This window comes from Anomaloglossus baeobatrachus, chromosome 12 (genome assembly GCF_048569485.1).
Source record: "Anomaloglossus baeobatrachus isolate aAnoBae1 chromosome 12, aAnoBae1.hap1, whole genome shotgun sequence".
NCBI lineage: Eukaryota > Metazoa > Chordata > Amphibia > Anura > Aromobatidae > Anomaloglossus > Anomaloglossus baeobatrachus.
The window spans coordinates 9,582,294-9,606,458 of NC_134364.1; the positions used below are offsets into that span (position 1 = coordinate 9,582,294).

Here is a 24,165-nt window from a genome sequence, read left to right on the forward strand (position 1 = left end):
ACTACCTCTTGAAGCAGTAATCAAAGCAAGAGGCGGCTACTTTGAAGAACCTAGAATATAAGACATATTTTCAGTTGTTTCACACTTTTTTTTAAGTATGTAGAAACATGTGTTAATTCATAGTTTTGATGTCTTCAATGTGAATCTACAATTTTCAGAGTCATGAAAATAAAGAAAACTCTTTGAATGAGAAGGTGTGTCCAAACTTTTGGTTGTACTGTATATATTTATAAAAAGCACTTTGAGGAAAAGAAAAAAAACTCCTCTGAAAACTCCCCATAATCTGAAGCTAGAAAACTCCTCGGTCCTGATCCATCATAGCTTTTCTTTCTGGAGTACAAATTGTTCAGTGACTTTTATGTTTGTACCATGTTCATTTTTTGCAAATGTTTGAAATGTGGCAGAATTTTTGCCCAATTTCATTTCTGCCCCTGAGTGGAGAACAAAACCATCTACCGTTATACATCTGCCTGCTGTACCTTGGCTGGTTATGAAAATAGAGGGGATCCCACACTTTTTTTTTTTTTTTTATTTCTTAATGACACGGGGCCCCTCCCTATTTTTCTAAAACCAACCAAGTAGACAACTGGGGGCTGATATTATTAAGGTGGGAAGGGCTATCGCTGATAGCGCGACTCACTTCAGTTGCTGCATGGAGCTCGCAGCGGGCAGTCATGTTCTATGGCACTCGCTGTGAGCGTCAGATGTAGCAGAGCTGAAAGCGTCGTGGGACATCATGTGGATTACTTCGGACTTGGATGCGTGTTTAGGGGTTAATAAAGTGGTGAAAGAGGGGGTGCTTTTTTTGTCTTTTATTTCAAATAAAGGATTTTTTGGAAGTTTGTGTTTATTTACTGTCACTTTCAGATTAGTGATGAGAGGGAGTGTCTCATAGACGCCTGCCATCACTAAGCTAGGTATTTGTTTTTTTTCCTGTAGAATATAGACCCGCCCACCAGTGGCTGTGATTGGTTGCAGTCAGCTGTCACTTAGCATGGGGGCGTGTCTGATGGCAACCAATCATAAACGGGGGAAGCAGTGAATATGTATGAGCCTAATGAGCTGGTCAGGAACAAGAGAGACCGTGGCAGCAGTGTGACAGCCGCGCCGGTGATCATGAAGCGGAGGGAGAGATTTTCACTCCTGCACTGCTTTATAATATATATATATATTTATATATCTCTATCTATCTCCTGGGTCAAAGTGGGAGACCAGCATTTTTTGTGACAAGAACGCAGGTACATCACATACAAAATGCAACCCGTTTTGTTACGATGCGTTTTGCCATCCATTTTTCATCCCCTCATTGAGTTGAGTTCTATGGGTGACAAAACGTGACAAAAAACACAAAGAATTGACGCTGACAAAAAAATACTGCAACGTGCGCATGGAAATTCTGATTGCTCATAGACTTTGCTGGGGAAGCAAAAGCATGCAGTTGATTGACACGGTGCAGTTTAAAACACAACCAAAACGCAATGTGCGCACATAGACGTAGGCTATGTGCCTACAGGACTATGTACCCACGCATATATCCGCAGGTACTGTACGTCCGCAGGTTTCCCGCAGCTGATCCCCAGAATCTAAAGCTATACATTGCTGCGGGATGCCAGCGCAATATCTGCGGTAAAACTGCGGACGTTCATGCGGCTTACCTGCAGAAGTCCCGGCCTCTATCTCCATAGTGGAGAGGCGGGATTTCTGCAGGAGTAATTGACATGCAGTTACGTGCGGCTGCGGGACATCCGCAGCATATTCCACAGCTGCGCATACCGCAGCATGGACACAGCACTCCCCATGTCCCATAGGGTAACATGGGGAGTGTCTGTACATGCTAAAACCTGCGGATTTATCTAGAAAATCCAGATAAATCCACAGGTTTTCCGCGGCAAAATCCGCGGGTACGCTATGTGCGCACGCTGCGTTTTTTTTTTGACGCTTTATTTTTGTGCGCTTTTTGCCGCAAAAAACACCCACGGCAAAAACGAACTGCGTTTTTGGCAGCGTTTTGCTGCGTTTTTGTCTACTGCGTTTTTCCAATGCATTGCATGGGTGGAAAAATGCAGAAAAGAATTGATATGACCCTTTTTTTTTTTTTTTTTTTTTTTTTTTTTTTGTTCAAAAGCGCAGCCAAACAAAACTGCACTGTGCGGACAACAAAAAAGAAATCTCATAGGTTTTGCTGAAGAAGCAAAGTCATGCAGTTTGGAGCCCCAAAATGCGGTAAAAAAACGCAGTGTGCGCAGATAGCCTAAGACTTAAGAAAAATAACAGCAACAATTCCCACCAGATAAGAGCGGAAGCGTGCGAGTGATGACTCTGCCCCATGGGTTTTTGAATGCCGTGGGGCGGGGCTTCTTATGAGTTTTTCGCATTGTCCTTCTCTGCTGTAGATTTGCCCCTTTTTTATTGTAAATCTGCAGTGACCTCCATGGGATTGTTTGGGAGATTCTCTGCAGCACGTGGATGAGATTGCCTGAAATACGCAGCTGTGGGGATGATGGGGGTCTATAGGACACTGTTTTATGGGGGTCTTCTTCCCTAGACGTTACATTTCTGAATACAGTAATACAGTATCTTACTGGAAAAACCGTCAGTATAAGCGCCATATGACAGCTGTGACCCAGAGACATCAGGGTTTAGCCTGGTAGCCGGGGGGTGTGGGTTCGGTATACACCTTTGGGTGGCGAGGCCTGGTAGCCGGGGGGTGTGGGTTCGGTATACACCTTTGGGTGGCGAGGCCTGGTAGCCGGGGTGTGTGGGTTCGGTATCCACCTTTGGGTGGCGAGGCCTGGTAAAAGGTGTGTGGGTTCGGTATCCACCTTTGGGTGGCGAGGCCCGGTAGCCGGGGGGTGTGGGTTCGGTATCCACCTTTGAGTGACGAGGCCTGGTAGCCGGGGGGTGTGGGTTCGGTATCCACCTTTGGGTGGCGAGGCCTGGTAGCCGGGGGGTGTGGGTTCGGTATCCACCTTTGGGTGGCGAGGCCTGGTAGCCGGGGGGTGTGGGTTCGGTATCCACCTTTGGGTGGCGAGGCCTGGTAGCCGGGGGGTGTGGGTTCGGTATCCACCTTTGGGTGGCGAGGCCTGGTAGCTGGGGGTGTGGGGTATTCACCTTTTGGTGCTGGAGGTGAGTATCGCTCTACAAAGGTCAAGCTTCAGGCCAATTGTTTTTTTTTTCTTTCCTTTTCTTCTCCGCTCCCACCCACAACTATCAGGACATGATTGGGTTTGTAGTTTTGGAGACCCCCGCAGCTTAGGGATCGTGGTTTTATTTAATGCTCTGGGACAGGAGCTGTATAATCATCATCAGTTACTGTGATAGGAGGTTCTGTCTCTCCTGTAGACATCGTATGTGTATCGGACCCATGGACAGGACCATCTTTTCAATGTCTTTTGTGTCTGATCGGATGGCTCACGGGAACACTTCCGTGTGTATCCTATCCTACAAAAAGAAAAACATCGGATGCCGTATGTCCGTTCCGTTATTATAGAACATGTCCTTTTCTGTTCTGTAATAACGGACTGTGACTCAATACAAGTCAATGGGTCCGCAAAATCCCCGGAAGCCGCACAGAAGCACTTCTGTGTGACTTCCGTCGGGTGCTGCTGCAGTCTGTGTTCCGCTCCAGCCCCAGCTGCGCGGCTGCCCGCACTGTAGTGTCAGCAGCTGCCCCCCGCACTGTAGTGTGTCCGTAGCTGCCCGTACTGCAGTGTCAGCAGCCGCGGGGATGACAAGCGCTGCCGTCAGGAGATTAGTAAAGTTCATTACCTGCGGTGATTAAGTCCTGCACTCCTGGCGTCAGCGCTGTCACTGCCTTCTATGCCCGCCGCTTGTCACATCACCTCTCGCTGTCGACCCGAGACTGTGACTAGTGGTGACGTCATGGGCCACTCGCGATACTTGGTTTGTGAAGGCGGCGCTCATTGAACTCAGTGATAGCACTGATGTCAGGAGTGCAGGTAATATACCTCGCTAACCTCCTCACAGCAGCACTCGTCTTCCCCTGCAGTGACCTGGGCTGACCTATTGATGTTAGCTCAGGTCACTGCACTACTCTCCCAGCCAATATGGAACATTCTGTTCTTCATTCACTGGGACATTGACTATGGTATGGATCGTCGTGGGACCCCCTTATTGCATTACACCAGACCTGGATTTGTTTTTCTTTCTAATAAATTGGTGAAAGAGGGATGTGTTGCGGAGTATTTTTTCAAATAAAAATGTTTGTCCTTCTATTTTTTTTTTTTTTTAAATTTTTTTTATTAATGACTTGGTTGGTGATGTCGGGTATCTGATTGACGCCATGACCTCACTAACCCCAGGGCTTGATGCCAGGTGACATTACACATCTGGTATTAACCCCATATATTACCCAGTTTGCCACCGCACCAGGGCAACGGGATGAGCTGGGGCGAAGCACCAGGATTGGCACATCTAATGGATGCGCCACTTCTGGGGCGGCTGTGGCCTGCTATTTTTAGGCTGGGGAGTGTCCAATAACAGTGGACCTCCCTAGTCTGAGAATACCAAACCACAGCTGTCCGCTTTACCTTGGCTGGTGATCCAATTTGGGGGGGACCCCACGTTTTTTGTTTTTAAATTATTTATTTAATTTAAAATAACAGCGTGGGGTGCCCTCTGTTTTGGATTACCAGCCAAGGTAAAGCTGCCAGCTGTGGTTTGCAGGCTGCAGCCGTCTGCTTTACCCTAACTGGCTATCAAAAATAGGGGGAACACCACGTAGTTTTTTTTTTTTCAATTATTTTTTTTGGCTAAATACAAGGCTAGGCACCCCTTAGTGCCACATGAAAGTCACTAAAGGGTGCCAGCTTAGAATAGCAGGGAGGTGGGACATAGAGATAGATATATATATCTATCTCTATCTCTATTCATTCATTCATCCCTCTATCCCTCTGTCTCTATATCTATCCAGCTCTATCTCTATCTCTATCTCTATTCATTCATTCATCCCTCTATCCCTCTGTCTCTATATCTATCCAGCTCTATCTCTATCTCTATTCATTCATTCATCCCTCTATCCCTCTATCCCTCTGTCTCTATATCTATCCAGCTCTATCTCTATCTCTATTCATTCATTCATCCCTCTATCCCTCTGTCTCTATATCTATCCAGCTCTATCTCTATCTCTATCTCTATCTCTATTCATTCATTCATCCCTCTATCCCTCTGTCTCTATATCTATCCAGCTCTATCTCTATCTCTATTCATTCATTCATCCCTCTATCCCTCTGTCTCTATATCTATCCAGCTCTATCTCTATCTCTATTCATTCATTCATCCCTCTATCCCTCTGTCTCTATATCTATCCAGCTCTATCTCTATCTCTATCTCTATTCATTCATTCATCCCTCTATCCCTCTGTCTCTATATCTATCCAGCTCTATATCTACCCATCTATTTATCTTTCTTGCTGCTTCCGTTTTTTTTGCGGTCCGCAAAAAAACGGAAGGCACACGGATGCATGTGTGAAAAAAAGGACCACAAAAACGGAACGGTCATGTGAACGTAGCCTAAGTCCATGAAATTTCATCACATGGGAACTTCTGGTTACCCCTGAAAAGAACGTAAAGTAGGTCCTTGTCCGGGGGTCCCTCTATGTGACCCCATATTAAGTCCTTAGATCCTCATTAGCCAGAACATGTGGAAGCCTGCACCCCTTATTGACAGCTTTTTGTGATAAGCACAATACGAGTCTGTTCCTGCACCAATCCCTCGTGTAGGTTCTGTGAATGTTTGTGACCCGGGTTTTCCCTTTCCCGGTTCCGTTCCCATCCCCCGCTCGTGTCCTCATGATAAATCCGCGATGGCTCCGGCCCGCGGTGACGAGCGGCTGCCGCGGCGCTGGGAACGTTTGTTGCCGGAGTCTCAGGTATAATGATCGGAGTTGTCTGGACTGGAGGCTACTCGCGTTCTCCAGCCCCGGATGCGTGCGGCTCGTCGGCAGATGGCGGAGACAGAACGCAACACTCAATGTTCTTACTCTGCCGACGCCTGGGACCCCGGAATAAGCCAAGTGGGATTGATTTCCTCATCAGCGGTGGAGAGGTATCGGCAGAAACAGATGTTGTTTATTAATAATGTCAGTCTGGAGCCGTGTACACGGCGTTAATAATGCAGCGCCTCCGCTACCTGCCCCAAACACTCCGCGTGATTGATGCAGCTGCTGCGCAGGATTATTTGGCTTCTCAAGTAGAAAAAAAGGGAAAAAAAACCTTGCCATTATCAGTGGTGCCAAACCAAGTAATCACTGTGCGCATGGTAACGCCACCACATTCACAACCCGAGCCGAAATCTCCCCATTACCCTGCTTCAGCCTTGCAGGGAGAGTCCACCGCCCCTTTAATAATAAATAATAAGGCCTGGAATGCTTACAAAGCAAAAAAATCCCGACTCCCCGTCAGTGAATTGGCCGCTTTATATGTACAATTGTGATAATTGACGCCCTGTGAGGAGCGACGCAGTCATGCACGGGACCCGTGTGTTGCGATCTCTTTGCACGGTGCATTAATGGTTCTCTCTGGTTTTGCAGGAATGCCGCTCCTCAGCCGGGCAGTTACGGGAAGTGGACGTTATCCAGCAGTGACGAGGAGTCCGAGGATCTGGGGACGTCCTCGGCACCGAAGGTGAAAGCCAGAGCCAGTCCCCCTCCTCAGCACCCCTGCTCTGACGCCAGGAAAGAGTCCTACAAGATGAAGTCCAATCCTCTGAAGTTTGAGGAGGTCCCTGCTAAGGAGCTACCACCCGCGGCCAAGAAGCCAAAAATTGAAAGAGAGGACGCAGGTTGGTGTCTGTCGAGCAGCGAGGACGAATCCAAGCCGGAGAAGACTGTAAAGTCAGAGAGAGACGAGTCTTGTAAAGAGCAGGCGCCAAAATCGCAGGAGAAGTGCGCCCAAGACAAGTATAGGACCCCTAGTGATGCCCAGGACCCCTGGGATGTGCTGAAAGCCGGGGAGCCTTTCCGCTTCTATTTGACCAAAGTTACGGGTATAAAGCCCAAGTACAACACAGGAGCGCTCCACATAAAAGGTGAGCTACTGCCAGGAATATCGAGGCAAAGGGGACGTAAAAATCAACTCCCTTCCTAAAACTGCCTGTCGGGATGATGCAAGTCCCCAGGGTCCTCTCTACTTGGACAATGCAACTCCTTAGGGTCCTCTTCCAGCCTGGGTGGTGCGACGCCCTCGGGGTCTTCTTCCAGCCTGGATGGGGCTAGCCCTCGGGGTCTTCTTCCAGCCTGGGTGGGGCGACGCCCTCGGGGTCCTCTTCCAGCCTGGGTGGGGCGACGCCCTCGGGGTCCTCTTCCAGCCTGGGTGGGGCGACGCCCTCGGGGTCCTCTTCCAGCCTGGATGGTGCCATGCCCTCGGGGTCTTCTTCCAGCCTGGGTGGGGCGACGCCCTCGGGGTCCTCTTCCAGCCTTGATGGTGCCATGCCCTCGGGGTCCTCTTCCAGCCTTGATGGTGCCATGCCCTCGGGGTCCTCTTCCAGCCTGGATGGGGCTAGCCCTCGGGGTCCTCTTCCAGGCTGGATGGTGCGACGCCCTTGGGGTCCTCTTCCAGCCTGGATGGTGCGACGCCCTCGGGGTCCTCTTCCAACCTGGATGGTGCCACGCCCTCGGGGTCCTCTTCCAGCCTGGATGGTGCCACGCCCTCGGGGTCCTCTTCCAGCCTGGATGGTTCCACGCCCTCGGGGTCCTCTTCCAGCCTGGATGGTGCCACGCTCTCGGGGTCCTCTTCCAGCTTGGGTGGTGCCACGCCCTCGGGGTCCTCTTCCAGCCTGGGTGGTGCGACGCCCTCGGGGTCCTCTTCCAGCCTGGGTGGTGCGACGCCCTCGGGGTCCTCTTCCAGCCTGGGTGGTGCGACGCCCTCGGGGTCCTCTTCCAGCCTGGATGGTGCGACGCCCTCGGGGTCCTCTTCCAGCCTGGATGGTGCCACGCCCTCGGGGTCCTCTTCCAGCCTGGATGGTGCCACGCCCTCGGGGTCCTCTTCCAGCCTGGATGGTGCCACGCCCTCGGGGTCCTCTTCCAACCTGGATGGTGCCACGCCCTCGGGGTCCTCTTCCAGCCTGGATGGTGCCACGCCCTCGGGGTCCTCTTCCAGCCTGGATGGTGCCACGCCCTCGGGGTCCTCTTCCAGCCTGGATGGTGCCACGCCCTCGGGGTCCTCTTCCAGCCTGGATGGTGCCACGCCCTCGGGGTCCTCTTCCAGCCTGGATGGTGCCACGCCCTCGGGGTCCTCTTCCAGCCTGGATGGTGCCACGCCCTCGGGGTCCTCTTCCAGCCTGGATGGTGCCACGCCCTCGGGGTCCTCTTCCAGCCTGGATGGTGCCACGCCCTCGGGGTCCTCTTCCAGCCTGGATGGTGCCACGCCCTCGGGGTCCTCTTCCAGCCTGGATGGTGCCACGCCCTCGGGGTCCTCTTCCAGCCTGGATGGTGAGATGCACTCGGGGTCCTCTTCCAGCCTGGATGGTGCGATGCCCTCGGGGTCCTCTTCCAGCCTGGATGGTGCCACGCCCTCGAGGTCCTCTTCCAGCCTGGATGGGGCTAGCCCTCGGGGTCCTCTTCCAGCCTGGATGGGGCTAGCCCTCGGGGTCCTCTTCCAGCCTGGATGGGGCTAGCCCTCGGGGTCCTCTTCCAGCCTGGATGGTGCCACGCCCTCGAGGTCCTCTTCCAGCCTGGATGGTGCCACGCCCTCGGGGTCCTCTTCCAGCCTGGATGGTGAGATCCACTCGGGGTCCTCTCCCCGCCGGGGACAGCACTGTCACCCAGTGTGTATCTATGATATAATTTAATAGATATATTCTGTGTCCTCCATGATTTTATATTTCGGCCATACAGAACCATCTATTGACGTCACCTCTTTCTCTATTGTCAGATATTCTGTCTCCGCTCTTTGGGACTCTGGTTTCTTCAGTTCAGGTATGTCCCTCTTACAGCCGGGGGGGGGGGATATAGGGGAGCGGGCTATAGATTGTGGTGGCATACACTGATATTACTGGTGCGGCGCATTCTCTTAGGCATATTCTGGGTCTCTTGCCTGCTCTTCTTGGCGTTACGTCTGCCCGTTGTTAGTTTCCTGCTGCAGCTCCATCCCCCTCCTCCCTGCCTCATATTTGCTCTAATTCTGGTGACAGATCTTGGGATAGGTTTAATGTTATGATCGTCGCTCGCTTTCTTAGATGACTCGGTGATAATAGCAGGTCATGTGCAGGAGCCGCCGTCACATTCACCTTTTATTTTACCTTTTATTTCCATTTTTCCAGTTTAACTACTGCATAGATGTGCCCTGGCTGGTGATGCAGTACCCCAAGGAATTTCGGTGAGTGCATCCTGTGCTCTCTGTGTTGGCCACTTTGGAAAGGACTAAAGGATTATCTGTTCATACTCGATGACAAGAAGCGGAGAGCGTGCGCAGATGTTTAGCCGGGAGGCAGAGAGCGTGCGCAGATGTTTAGCCGGGAGGCGGAGAGCGTGCGCAGATGTTTAGCCGGGAGGCGGAGAGCGTGCGCAGATGTTTAGCCGGGAGGCGGAGAGCGTGCGCAGATGTTTAGCCGGGAGGCGGAGAGCGTGCGCAGATGTTTAGCCGGGAGGCGGAGAGCGTGCGCAGATGTTTAGCCGGGAGGCGGAGAGCGTGCGCAGATGTTTAGCCGGGAGGCGGAGAGCGTGCGCAGATGTTTAGCCGGGAGGCGGAGAGCGTGCGCAGATGTTTAGCCGGGAGGCGGAGAGCGTGCGCAGATGTTTAGCCGGGAGGCGGAGAGCGTGCGCAGATGTTTAGCCGGGAGGCGGAGAGCGTGCGCAGATGTTTAGCCGGGAGGCGGAGAGCGTGCGCAGATGTTTAGCCGGGAGGCGGAGAGCGTGCGCGGATGTTTCAGCCTGGTCTCTTCTGTTGTCTGGACAGGGATAAACCATTGCTGATTGTCCATGGTGAGAAGAAAGAATCCAAAGTGCGGCTGCATGAAGCTGCTCATCCGTATGAGAACGTCCGGCTCTGCCAGGTCTGTGCTCCGAAAATGTGCACATGTATTCCTTTACTGGAATGTCCTCAGATGCTCAATGATTAAAGCAATGAGGCTACAAGGGAGACACTGACAGTGCGGGCCGGCCACGAGAATGGGGGAGGGGGCAGCTGTCGGCGCAGGCTGGCCACGAGAACGGGGGAGGGAGCAGCTGTCGGCACAGGCTGGCCACGAGAACGGGGGAGGGAGCAGCTGTCGGCACAGGCTGGCCACGAGAACGGGGGAGGGGGCAGCTGTCGGCACAGGCTGGCCACGAGAACGGGGGAGGGGGCAGCTGTCGGCACAGGCTGGCCACGAGAACGGGGGAGGGGGCAGCTGTCGGCACAGGCTGGCCACGAGAACGGGGGAGGGGGCAGCTGTCGGCACAGGCTGGCCACGAGAACGGGGGAGGGGGCAGCTGTCGGCACAGGCTGGCCACGAGAACGGGGGAGGGGGCAGCTGTCGGCACAGGCTGGCCACGAGAACGGGGGAGGGGGCAGCTGTCGGCACAGGCTGGCCACGAGAACGGGGGAGGGGGCAGCTGTCGGCACAGGCTGGCCACGAGAACGGGGGAGGGGGCAGCTGTCGGAGCAGGCTGGCCACGAGAACGGGGGAGGGAGCAGCTGTCGGCGCAGGCTGGCCACGAGAACGGGGGAGGGGGCAGCTGTTGGCGCAGGCTGGCCACGAGAACGGGGGAGGGGGCAGCTGTTGGCGCAGGCTGGCCACGAGAACGGGGGAGGGGGCAGCTGTTGGCGCAGGCTGGCCACGAGAACGGGGGAGGGGGCAGCTGTCGGCGCAGGCTGGCCACGAGAACTGGGGAGGGGGCAGCTGTCGGCGCAGGCCGGCCACGAGAATGTGGTAGGAGGTATCTGTCGGCGCAGGCGGGCCACGAGGATGAGGCAACTGTCATTGCAGGCCGGCCACAAGGACAGGGGATGGGGCAGCTGTCATTGCAGGCCGGCCATGAGGATGTGGAAGGGGGCAGCTGTCGGAGCAGGCCATGAGAAGGCAGTGCTGTACGGTCTCCTCATCACCTGCAGTGTCAGTGAGGTGCGCGCAGAGATTGCGGTTCTCCCATGTGACCACTAGAGGGCGCCTTGCCACCACTGGATCTGCACTTTCCTTCCTGGCCCGGCGTCTCATCGCTGCTGTGACTCCGCAGATCCGTTCTTGTCATATAAATCAGCGTCACAGAATGTCATTCTCCAGATTATTGCCGCTTTTTTTTCTGGTCACAAACATAAGGGTTTTTTCTGTAAATTTACCTACAGGCTGTTTCTTCCGTAGGCTCGGCTGGATATGGCGTTCGGGACCCACCACACGTAAGTGATATACACATACATAACACGCAGCTTCATGGGGTCACCCTGTGATTCTCGGCCGCAGGAGATCGCGGATGCCGGGAGTTTTACTAAAGTTTCCCATTCCCAGAGAAGAAGTGCTGCAGCTGCATGTTGGGAGTAGTAGTTGTGCAGCCACTAAAGAGCACAGAGCCCTCTTATCCCCTACACATACATTCAGATTCTGTAGCCCCCGTGTGAGCTGAGGACGCTGTGAATTCACGTCTGGGCTGTGACTCGGCCGCTCCAATGCATTTACACCTTTCCCCTTACACCCCCTTACCCTATCCCTGCTGCTGAAAAACCTCCCCCCAGTATGATGTTGCCACCACCATGTCTCACTGTAGGGATGGTGTTCTTGGTGTGATGAGCTCGGATGGTTTGGCGCCGGACATAGCATTTACCTTGGTGGCCAAAAAATTCAATTTCGTTCTCATCTGACCACAGCGCCTTCCTCCAGACGTTTGTGGAGTCTTCCACTCGGCTTTTGGGAAAAACAAAATGAGCCTCCATGTTTTGGCTGTAAGTAAAGGCTTCCTTTTGTCCATTCTTCCATAATAGCCGACTCTATGGAGTGTACAGTTTATTGTGGTCGTATGGACAGATAATGCAGTCTCTTCTTGTGAGCTCTGCAGCTCTTTCACGGATACCATTGGTTTCTGTGCTGCTTCTTATTAAGTCCCTCTGTGCTCGGGCTGATGGTTATGGTGGGCGGCCCTCTCTTGGCAGGATTGCTGTGGTGCCATGTTCTTTCCATTTGATAATGGATTTGATGGTGCTCCGGGAGATCATCAGGGACTGTAACTGAGAATATGAATATACTGTATATGTGTATATTAGAACCCAACTCTGACTTTTACTTCTCACCACTTTGTCTCCTTGTCCTTCATGGTGGTGTTTGGACATCTCCTTGTCCTTCATGGTGTTGTTTGGACATCACCTTGGTCTTCATGGTGTTGTTTGGACATCTCCTTTGGTCTTCATGGCGTTGTTTGGACATCTCCTTTGGTCTTCATGGCGTTGTTTGGACATCTCCTTGGTCTTCATGGCGTTGTTTGGACATCTCCTTGGTCTTCATGGCGTTGTTTGGACATCTCCTTGGTCTTCATGGTGTTGTTTGGACATCTCCTTGGTCTTCATGGTGTTGTTTGGACATCTCCTTGGTCTTCATGGCGTTGTTTGGACATCTCCTTGGTCTTCATGGCGTTGTTTGGACATCTCCTTGGTCTTCATGGCGTTGTTTGGACATCTCCTTGGTCTTCATGGCGTTGTTTGGACATCTCCTTGGTCTTCATGTTGTTGTTTGGACATCTCCTTGGTCTTCATGGTGTTGTTTGGACATCTCCTTGGTCTTCATGGTGTTGTTTGGACATCTCCTTGGTCTTCATGGTGTTGTTTGGACATCTACTTGGTCTTCATGGTGTTGTTTGGACAACTCCTTGGTCTTCATGGCGTTGTTTGGACAACTCCTTGGTCTTCATGGCGTTGTTTGGACATCTCCTTGGTCTTCATGGCGTTGTTTGGACATCTCCTTGGTCTTCATGCTGGTGTTTGGTTAGTGGGGCCTCTTGTTGATGGTGTTGCGGTCTCTGTGGCCTTTCAGATAAGCTGTGTATACTCTGACAGACCCCGGGACACTTATGTTGCACACAGGGGAACTTACTGTCACTAAACATGGGACATATGAAGGGAATTACTTGCACCAGAAATATTTCTTCAGCGCTCTATTGGGAGACCCAGACGATTGGGGTATAGCTACTGCCCTCTGGAGGCCACACAAAGCACTACATCAAAAGTGCAAGGCCCCTCCCCCTCTGGCTATACCCCCCCCGTGGTATCACGGGTTCTCCAGTTTTAGCTTTGTGTGCGAAGGAGGTCAGACATTCCATGCATAGCTCCACAGATTTTAGTCAGCAGTAGCTGCTGACTATTTCGGATGGAAGAAAAGAGGACACATATAGTGTCCCCAGCATGCTCCCTTCTCACCCCTGGATGGTGTTGTAAGGTTGAGGTACCTATTGCTGGTACAGGGCTGGAGCCTGACATGCTGTTTTCCTTCCACATCCCCTTGTAGGGCTCTGTGGAAGTGGGATCCTGCCGGCCTCTCAGCTCTGACGCCGGGCTCCATCCACAGACCCATTAGAACCTGTTGGAGACGGAGCAGGAGTACGATCAGGGACAGATATGCATGGGGCTCAGTCTTTGGACACGGCGAGGCCTCTGTCCGCAGGTCCCCCTCACTTGGATTTAATCCAGCCCACAGGGGGGTCCCCGGCTTCACAGGCCGAGGATTATGACTCAGATGATAGCCCCAGCCACCCTAAGCGAGCTCGCTGGGAAAGACCCTCGACGTCATCACACTGCTCAGGGTCTCAGCGCAATCAGTCTCCCTGTGATGTGTCTGATGAGAGTGATCAGGAATCCATTCCTGGAATCCCTCTCAACCTGGATACCCCTGATGGGGATGCCATGGTAAACGACCTTATCTCAGCCATCAATAGGCTGTTGGATATTTCTCCCCCAGCCCCTTCAGCAGAAGAGGCGGCTGCGGAGCAGGAGAAGTTTCGTTTCCTTTATCCCAAGCGTAAATTGAGTGCTTTGTTGGATCACGCTGACTTCAGAGAATCAATCCAGAAGCACGACGCTCACCCAGAAAGGCGTTTCTCTAAACGATCTAAAGATACGCGTTTCCCTTTCCCCCCTGAGGTGGTCAAGCGCTGGACACAGTGTCCAAAGGTAGACCCCCCGATTTCCAAACTCGCAGCTAGGTCTATAGTTGCAGTGGAGGATGGCGCTTCACTTAAAGATGCCAATGACAGACAGATGGACCTTTGGTTAAAATCTGTCTATGAAGCTATCGGCGCGTCGTTTGCTCCGGCATTCGCAGCCGTATGGGCACTCCAGGCTATTTCAGCTGGCTTAGCAAAAGTGGATGCTATCATACATCCAGCAGTGCCGCAAGTGGCGCACCTTACCACGCAGATGTCGGCGTTTGCGTCTTACGCTATCAATGCGGTCCTAGAATCTACCAGTCGCACCTCAATGGCGTCCGCCAATTCGGTAGTTTTGCGCAGAGCCTTGTGGTTAAAGGACTGGAAAGCAGATGCTGGTTCCAAAAAATGTTTAACCAGTTTGCCTTTATCTAGAGATAGACTGTTTGGCGAGCCATTGGCTGATATCATTAAGCAGTCCAAGGGTAAAGACTCCTCTTTACCACAACCCAGAATAACCAAACCTCAGCAGAAAAAGTGGCAGCAGAGGTTTCAGTCCTTTCGAGGTTCGGGCAAGACACCATTTACCTCGTCCAAAGGGACTCAGAGGACGCAAAGAAACTCAGATTCGTGGCGGGCTCACACGCGCCCCAAGAAAGCAAATGGAGGTACCGCTTCCAAAGCGGCTACCTCATGACTTCCAGCCCCCTCCCTCCGCATCGCCGGTCGGGGGCAGGCTCTCCCGCTTTTCCGGCATTTGGATGTCACAGGTCAAAGACCGGTGGGTGACGGACATTTTGTCTCGCGGGTACAGAATCGAGTTCAATTCTCGTCCTCCAGCTCGGTTCTTCAGAACCTCCCCACATCCAGACCGAGCAGATACTCTGCTGCAGGCGGTGGGCTCCCTAAGAGCGGAAGGAGTGGTGATCCCAGTCCCTCCTCAGGAACAAGGGCAAGGGTTTTACTCCAATCTCTTTGTGGTTCCAAAAAAGGACGGCTCGTTCCGTCCTGTTCTGGACCTAAAACGGCTCAACAAACATGTGCACGCCAGGAAGTTCCGGATGGAAACCCTGCGTTCTGTCATTGCCTCAAAGATGCTTATCTCCACGTGCCAATTGCTACAGAACATCAACGTTTTCTACGTTTTGTGATAGGAGACGACCATTTTCAGTTCGTAGCTCTGCCATTTGGTCTGGCGACAGCCCCACGGGTCTTCACCAAGGTCATGGCGGCGGTGGTAGCAGTCTTGCACTCTCAGGGACACTCGGTGATCCCTTACCTAGACGATTTACTGGTCAAAGCTCCCTCTCAAGAGGCATGTCAGCACAGCCTGAATGCTACGCTGGAGACCCTACAGTCTTTCGGATGGATCATCAACTTTCCAAAGTCGATCCTATCACCGACTCAATCACTAACGTATCTTGGCATGGAGTTTCATACTCTAGCAGCGATAGTGAAGCTTCCGCTGGACAAGCAGCGGTCACTGCAGACAGGGGTGCAATCTCTTCTGCAGGGCCAGTTGCATCCCTTGCGGCGCCTCATGCATTTCCTAGGGAAGATGGTGGCAGCCATGGAAGCAGTTCCCTTTGCGCAGTTTCATCTGCGCCCACTTCAATGGGACATTCTCCGCCAATGGGACGGGAAGTCAACGTCCCTGGACAGGAAAGTCTCGCTTTCCCAGACGGCCAAGGACTCCCTTCAATGGTGGCTCCTTCCCACCTCATTGTCTCAGGGAAGATCCTTCCTGCCCCCATCCTGGGCAGTAGTCACGACAGATGCGAGTCTGTCAGGGTGGGGAGCAGTATTTCTCCACCACAGGGCTCAGGGGACGTGGACTCCGCAGGAGTCCACCCTTCAGATCAATGTTCTGGAGATCAGAGCAGTGTATCTTGCTCTACTGGCCTTCCAACAGTGGCTGGAAGGAAAGCAGATCCGAATCCAATCGGACAACTCCACAGCGGTGGCATACATCAACCACCAAGGAGGGACGCGCAGTCGGCAAGCCTTCCAAGAAGTCCGGCGCATTCTAATGTGGGTGGAGGACAGAGCATCCACCATATCCGCGGTTCACATCCCAGGCGTAGAAAACTGGGAAGCAGACTTCCTCAGTCGCCAGGGCATGGACGCAGGGGAATGGTCCCTTCACCCGGACGTGTTTCAGGAAATCTGTCGCCGCTGGGGAGTGCCGGACGTCGACCTAATGGCATCCCGGCACAACAACAAGGTCCCGGCATTCATGGCGAGGTCGCGCGATCAAAGAGCTCTGGCGGCAGACGCCTTGGTTCAAGATTGGTCGCAGTTTCAGCTCCCATACGTGTTTCCGCCTCTGGCGCTCTTGCCCAGAGTGCTACGCAAGATCAGATCCGAGTGCAGCCGCGTCATACTCGTCGCTCCAGACTGGCCGAGGAGGTCGTGGTATCCGGATCTGTGGCATCTCACGATCGGTCGACCGTGGTCACTGCCAGACCGACCAGACTTACTGTCCCAAGGGCCGTTTTTCCATCAGAATTCTGCGGCCCTGAACCTGACTGTGTGGCCATTGAGTCCTGGATCCTAGCATCTGCTGGATTATCTCAGGGAGTCGTTGCCACAATGAGACAAGCTAGAAAGTCGAATTCGGCTAAGATCTACCACAGAACGTGGAAGATTTTCTTGTCCTGGTGCTCTGCTCAGGGAGTGTCTCCCTGGCCATTTGCATTGCCCAAGTTTCTTTCCTTCCTGCAATCGGGGTTAGAAAAGGGCTTGTCGCTCAGCTCCCTTAAAGGGCAAGTTTCGGCACTATCCGTGTTTTTTCAGAAGCGTCTAGCACGTCTTCCTAAGGTGCGCACGTTCCTGCAGGGGGTCTGTCATATTGTGCCCCCGTACAAGCGGCCGTTAGATCCATGGGATCTGAACAGGGTACTAGTTGCTCTCCAGAAGCCGCCCTTCGAGCCTCTGAAGGAAGTTTCCTTTTCTCGGCTGTCACAGAAAGTGGCGTTTCTTGTTGCGATCACATCGCTTCGGCGAGTGTCTGAGCTGGCAGCTCTGTCATCCAAGGCTCCCTTCCTGGTGTTCCACCAGGACAAGGTAGTGCTGCGCCCTATTCCGGAGTTTCTCCCTAAGGTCGTATCCTCTTTTCATCTTAATCAGGATATATCCTTGCCTTCTTTTTGTCCTCATCCGGTTCACCGGTATGAAAAGGACTTACGTTTGCTAGATCTGGTGAGAGCACTCAGAATCTACATTTCCCGAACGGCGCCCATGCGCCGTGCCGATGCACTTTTTGTCCTTGTCGCTGGTCCGCGCAAGGGGTTGCAGGCTTCTAAAGCCACCCTGGCTCGATGGATCAAAGAACCAATTCTAGAGGCCTACCGATCTGCGGGGCTTCCGGTTCCTTCAGGGCTAAAAGCCCACTCAACCAGAGCCGTGGGTGCGTCCTGGGCATTTCGTCACCAGGCTTCGGCTCAACAGGTGTGCCAGGCAGCTACCTGGTCCAGTCTGCACACTTTCACCAAGCATTATCAGGTGCATACCTATGCTTCGGCGGATGCCAGCTTAGGTAGAAGAGTCCTGCAGGCGGCAGTGACACCCCTGTAGGGGAGGGCTGTTTTGCAGCTCTAACATGAGGTATTTCTTTACCCACCCAGGGACAGCTTTTGGACGTCCCAATCGTCTGGGTCTCCCAATAGAGCGCTGAAGAAGAAGGGAATTTTGTTACTTACCGTAAATTCCTTTTCTTCTAGCTCTTATTGGGAGACCCAGCACCCGCCCTGTTGTCCTTCGGGATGTTTTTTTGTTGTTTGCGGGTACACATGTTGTTCATGTTGAACGGTTTTTTCAGTTCTCCGATGTTATTCGGAGTTAATTTGTTTAAACCAGTTATTGGCTTCCTCCTTCTTGCTTTGGCACTAAAACTGGAGAACCCGTGATACCACGGGGGGTATAGCCAGAGGGGGAGGGGCCTTGCACTTTTGATGTAGTGCTTTGTGTGGCCTCCAGAGGGCAGTAGCTATACCCCAATCGTCTGGGTCTCCCAATAAGAGCTAGAAGAAAAGGAATTTACGGTAAGTAACAAAATTCCCTTCTTATATATTTCATAGGAAAAGGGGTGAATACATATGCACATGGCAATTTTTATTAATTTTATCCCATAAATATGTCTTTCCTATATTTTTCTCACTTCACTTCCCCCAACTTAGACTATATAGCGCTGATGTATCACACTAATCAGATTACAAACCTTCCTATACTGGACACATTGTAACAAACCCTCAGCCACGTGATAAAACCAGTAATCCCTTAGAGGGAATCTCCCTTCACCATCATGACCTGTCTCAGGGAAAATTGAATGTTTCTTGTCTGTTTAAAGGAAAATGATGCTGCTCTTGTACGAGGAAGGCCTGCGGGTCGTCATCCACACCAGCAACCTCATCCGTGACGACTGGTACCAGAAGACTCAGGGGTAAGTACAGCCCGTAATCCCGGACTGCACCCTGTACACATCGCACATCCGCAAATGCAGACATTCTGATAATCTGACATCTCATAATCCAGAGATACTGATAATCTGACATCTCATAGTCCGGGCATACTGATAATCTGACATCTCATAGTCCGGGCATACTGATAATCTGACATCTCATAGTCCGGACATACTGATAATCTGACATCTCATAGTCCGGACATACTGATAATCTGACATCTCATAGTCCGGACATACTGATAATCTGACATCTCATAGTCCGGACATACTGATAATCTGAACATGGATCAATGAAGAAAAGGAATAAGAGGTGTGGCCTCATGTCTGATCATGTCATTATCAGTGATGTCATCACCAGGGGGCGGGGCTGACAACTTCTCACATGTATGCAGGCTGGTTGTCAGCAGTAATAGAGGAGGAGCGGGGGCTGGAGTATAATATCAGGAGCAGGATGGAGAGCGCCTGTTACATCTTGTGTCCTCCTCAACTGCCGCTATTGTCCTCTTTTTCCTTTCATGTCTGCAGCCTCCGCACTCAGCATCTACAAATGCATTACTACTGACTCTTTCTTCCTTTGTTTCCGGCTTCCTGGTGACCGAAACTCAATGTATATCTACTGTACCTGTCATTATGTCCTACCACTCCACACCGGGGTAATAGAGGGGGGCAAAGATCGAGGTATCATGCAGGGTATAGCTACAGATAGACGACATTCTCAGTGATGTCACCGCTGATCTCTGGTGATGGATAGGAGGTGTTCTCAGTGATGTCACTGCTGATCTCTGGTGATGGATAGGTGGTGTTCTCAGTGATGTCACCGCTGATCTCTGGTGATGGATAGGAGGTGTTCTCAGTGATGTCACTGCTGATCTCTGGTGATGGATAGGAGGTGTTCTCAGTGATGTCACTGCTGATCTCTGGTGATGGATAGGCGGTGTTCTCAGTGATGTCACCGCTGATCTCTGGTGATGGATAGGAGGTGTTCTCAGTGATGTCACTGCTGATCTCTGGTGATGGATAGGAGGTGTTCTCAGTGATGTCACTGCTGATCTCTGGTGATGGATAGGAGGTGTTCTCAGTGATGTCACCGCTGATCTCTGGTGATGGATAGGAGGTGTTCTCAGTGATGTCACCGCTGATCTCTGGTGATGGATAGGAGGTGTTCTCAGTGATGTCACCGCTGATCTCTGGTGATGGATAGGCGGTGTTCTCAGTGATGTCACCGCTGATCTCTGGTGATGGATTGGAGGTGTTCTCAGTGATGTCACCGCTGATCTCTGGTGATGGATAGGAGGTGTTCTCAGTGATGTCACCGCTGATCTCTGGTGATGGATAGGCGGTGTTCTCAGTGATGTCACCGCTGATCTCTGGTGATGGATAGGTGGTGTTCTCAGTGATGTCACCGCTGATCTCTGGTGATGGATAGGTGGTGTTCTCAGTGATGTCACCGCTGATCTCTGGTGATGGATAGGAGGTGTTCTCAGTGATGTCACCGCTGATCTCTGGTGATGGATAGGAGGTGTTCTCAGTGATGTCACTGCTGATCTCTGGTGATGGATAGGTGGTGTTCTCAGTGATGTCACCGCTGATCTCTGGTGATGGATAGGAGGTGTTCTCAGTGATGTCACTGCTGATCTCTGGTGATGGATAGGAGGTGTTCTCAGTGATGTCACTGCTGATCTCTGGTGATGGATAGGAGGTGTTCTCAGTGATGTCACTGCTGATCTCTGGTGATGTATAGGAGGTGTTCTCAGTGATGTCACCGCTGATCTCTGTTGATGGATAGGCGGTGTTCTCAGTGATGTCACTGCTGATCTCTGGTGATGGATAGGAGGTGTTCTCAGTGATGTCACCGCTGATCTCTGGTGATGGATAGGAGGTGTTCTCAGTGATGTCACCGCTGATCTCTGGTGATGGATAGGAGGTGTTCTCAGTGATGTCACTGCTGATCTCTGGTGATGGGTAGGAGGTGTTCTCAGTGATGTCACTGCTGATCTCTGGTGATGGATAGGAGGTGTTCTCAGTGATGTCACCGCTGATCTCTGTTGATGGATAGGCGGTGTTCTCAGTGATGTCACTGCTGATCTCTGGTGATGGATAGGAGGTGTTCTCAGTGATGTCACCGCTGATCTCTGGTGATGGATAGGAGGTGTTCTCAGTGATGTCACCGCTGATCTCTGGTGATGGATAGGAGGTGTTCTCAGTGATGTCACTGCTGATCTCTGGTGATGGATAGGAGGTGTTCTCAGTGATGTCACTGCTGATCTCTGGTGATGGATAGGCGGTGTTCTCAGTGATGTCACCGCTGATCTCTGGTGATGGATAGGATGTGTTCTCAGTGATGTCACTGCTGATCTCTGGTGATAGATAGGAGGTGTTCTCAGTGATGTCACTGCTGATCTCTGGTGATGGATAGGAGGTGTTCTCAGTGATGTCACTGCTGATCTCTGGTGATGGATAGGTGGTGTTCTCAGTGATGCCACTGCTGATCTCTGGTGATGGATAGGAGGTGTTCTCAGTGATGTCACTGCTGATCTCTGGTGATGGATAGGAGGTGTTCTCAGTGATGTCACCGCTGATCTCTGGTGATGGATAGGAGGTGTTCTCAGTGATGTCACCGCTGATCTCTGGTGATGGATAGGCGGTGTTCTCAGTGATGTCACTGCTGATCTCTGGTGATGGATAGGAGGTGTTCTCCGTGATGTCACCGCTGATCTCTGGTGATGGATAGGCGGTGTTCTCAGTGATGTCACTGCTGATCTCTGGTGATGGATAGGCGGTGTTCTCAGTGATGTCACCGCTGATCTCTGGTGATGGATAGGAGGTGTTCTCAGTGATGTCACTGCTGATCTCTGGTGATAGATAGGTGGTGTTCTCAGTGATGCCACTGCTGATCTCTGGTGATGGATAGGAGGTGTTCTCAGTGATGTCACTGCTGATCTCTGGTGATGGATAGGAGGTGTTCTCAGTGATGTCACCGCTGATCTCTGTTGATGGATAGGAGGTGTTCTCAGTGATGTCACTGCTGATCTCTGGTGATGGATAGGCGGTGTTCTCAGTGATGTCACCGCTGATCTCTGGTGATGGATAGGAGGTGTTCTCAGTGATGTCACTGCTGATCTCTGGTGATAGATAGGTGGTGTTCTCAGTGATGCCACTGCTGATCTCTGGTGATGGATAGGAGGTGTTCTCAGTGATGTCACTGCTGATCTCTGGTGATGGATAGGAGGTGTTCTCAGTGATGTCACCGCTGATCTCTGGTGATGGATAGGAGGTGTTCTCAGTGATGTCACCGCTGATCTCTGGTGATGGATAGGAGGTGTTCTCAGTGATGTCACCGCTGATCTCTGGTGATGGATAGGCGGTGTTCTCAGTGATGTCACCGCTGATCTCTGGTGATGGATAGGCGGTGTTCTCAGTGATGTCACCGCTGATCTCTGGTGATGGATAGGTGGTGTTCTCAGTGATGTCACCGCTGATCTCTGGTGATGGATAGGAGGTGTTCTCAGTGATGTCACTGCTGATCTCTGGTGATGGATAGGAGGTGTTCTCAGTGATGTCACTGCTGATCTCTGGTGATGGATAGGTGGTGTTCTCAGTGATGTCACCGCTGATCTCTGGTGATGGATAGGAGGTGTTCTCAGTGATGTCACTGCTGATCTCTGGTGATGGATAGGAGGTGTTCTCAGTGATGTCACTGCTGATCTCTGGTGATGGATAGGAGGTGTTCTCAGTGATGTCACTGCTGATCTCTGGTGATGGATAGGTGGTGTTCTCAGTGATGTCACCGCTGATCTCTGGTGATGGATAGGAGGTGTTCTCAGTGATGTCACTGCTGATCTCTGGTGATGGATAGGAGGTGTTCTCAGTGATGTCACTGCTGATCTCTGGTGATGGATAGGCGGTGTTCTCAGTGATGTCACCGCTGATCTCTGGTGATGGATAGGAGGTGTTCTCAGTGATGTCACTGCTGATCTCTGGTGATAGATAGGTGGTGTTCTCAGTGATGCCACTGCTGATCTCTGGTGATGGATAGGAGGTGTTCTCAGTGATGTCACTGCTGATCTCTGGTGATGGATAGGAGGTGTTCTCAGTGATGTCACCGCTGATCTCTGGTGATGGATAGGAGGTGTTCTCAGTGATGTCACCGCTGATCTCTGGTGATGGATAGGCGGTGTTCTCAGTGATGTCACCGCTGATCTCTGGTGATGGATAGGAGGTGTCCTCAGTGATGTCACCGCTGATCTCTGGTGATGGATAGGAGGTGTTCTCAGTGATGTCACCGCTGATCTCTGGTGATGGATAGGAGGTGTTCTCAGTGATGTCACCGCTGATCTCTGGTGATGGATAGGCGGTGTTCTCAGTGATGTCACCGCTGATCTCTGGTGATGGATAGGCGGTGTCCTCAGTGATGTCACCGCTGATCTCTGGTGATGGATAGGCGGTGTCCTCAGTGATGTCACCGCTGATCTCTGGTGATGGATAGGTGTTCTCAGTGATGTCACTGCTGATCTCTGGTGATGGATAGGAGGTGTTCTCAGTGATGTCACTGCTGATCTCTGGTGATGGATAGGCGGTGTTCTCAGTGATGTCACCGCTGATCTCTGGTGATGGATAGGAGGTGTTCTCAGTGATGTCACTGCTGATCTCTGGTGATAGATAGGTGGTGTTCTCAGTGATGACACTGCTGATCTCTGGTGATGGATAGGAGGTGTTCTCAGTGATGTCACCGCTGATCTCTGGTGATGGATAGGAGGTGTTCTCAGTGATGTCACCGCTGATCTCTGGTGATGGATAGGAGGTGTTCTCAGTGATGTCACCGCTGATCTCTGGTGATGGATAGGCGGTGTCCTCAGTGATGTCACCGCTGATCTCTGGTGATGGATAGGTGTTCTCAGTGATGTCACCGCTGATCTCTGGTGATGGATAGGTGTTCTCAGTGATGTCACCGCTGATCTCTGGTGATGGATAGGAGGTGTTCTCAGTGATGTCACTGCTGATCTCTGGTGATGGATAGGCGGTGTTCTCAGTGATGTCACTGCTGATCTCTGGTGATGGATAGGAGGTGTTCTCAGTGATGTCACTGCTGATCTCTGGTGATGGATAGGAGGTGTTCTCAGTGATGTCACCGCTGATCTCTGGTGATGGATAGGAGGTGTTCTCAGTGATGTCACTGCTGATCTCTGGTGATGGATAGGAGGTGTTCTCAGTGATGTCACCGCTGATCTCTGGTGATGGATAGGAGGTGTTCTCAGTGATGTCACTGCTGATCTCTGGTGATGGATAGGCGGTGTTCTCAGTGATGTCACCGCTGATCTCTGGTGATGGATAGGAGGTGTTCTCAGTGATGTCACCGCTGATCTCTTGTGATGGATAGGCGGTGTTCTCAATGATGTCACCGCTGATCTCTTGTGATGGATAGGAGGTGTTCTCAGTGATGTCACCGCTGATCTCTGGTGATGTTCTCTAATTTTTGTTATTATGAGATTATAGAGTACACTAGCCTACAAATGATCTGGACAAACCTCTAACTCCACCTGCCATCTACTTGTTTTCCTTCTACATCCATTTAATGAGGAGGAGAGCAGGAGAAGCTGGTGGGGAGGTGCAGTTAAATGTTTGTCCGGGCCGTGATGCACCG

General features: G+C 51.9%; 1 protein-coding gene across 1 annotated transcript in view; it reads left to right on the plus strand.

Moving 5' to 3' along the window:
• TDP1 (tyrosyl-DNA phosphodiesterase 1) overlaps positions 1 to 24,165 on the plus strand; it is a 217,538-nt gene that overhangs the window by 96,163 nt on the left and 97,210 nt on the right. The window contains exons 2-7 of the mRNA XM_075331142.1: positions 6,551 to 7,047; positions 8,892 to 8,935; positions 9,280 to 9,335; positions 9,915 to 10,011; positions 11,299 to 11,333; positions 18,411 to 18,503. Of these exons, the coding sequence (XP_075187257.1) occupies positions 6,551 to 7,047; positions 8,892 to 8,935; positions 9,280 to 9,335; positions 9,915 to 10,011; positions 11,299 to 11,333; positions 18,411 to 18,503 (822 nt within the window). The remainder of the gene's footprint in view (positions 1 to 6,550; positions 7,048 to 8,891; positions 8,936 to 9,279; positions 9,336 to 9,914; positions 10,012 to 11,298; positions 11,334 to 18,410; positions 18,504 to 24,165) is intronic.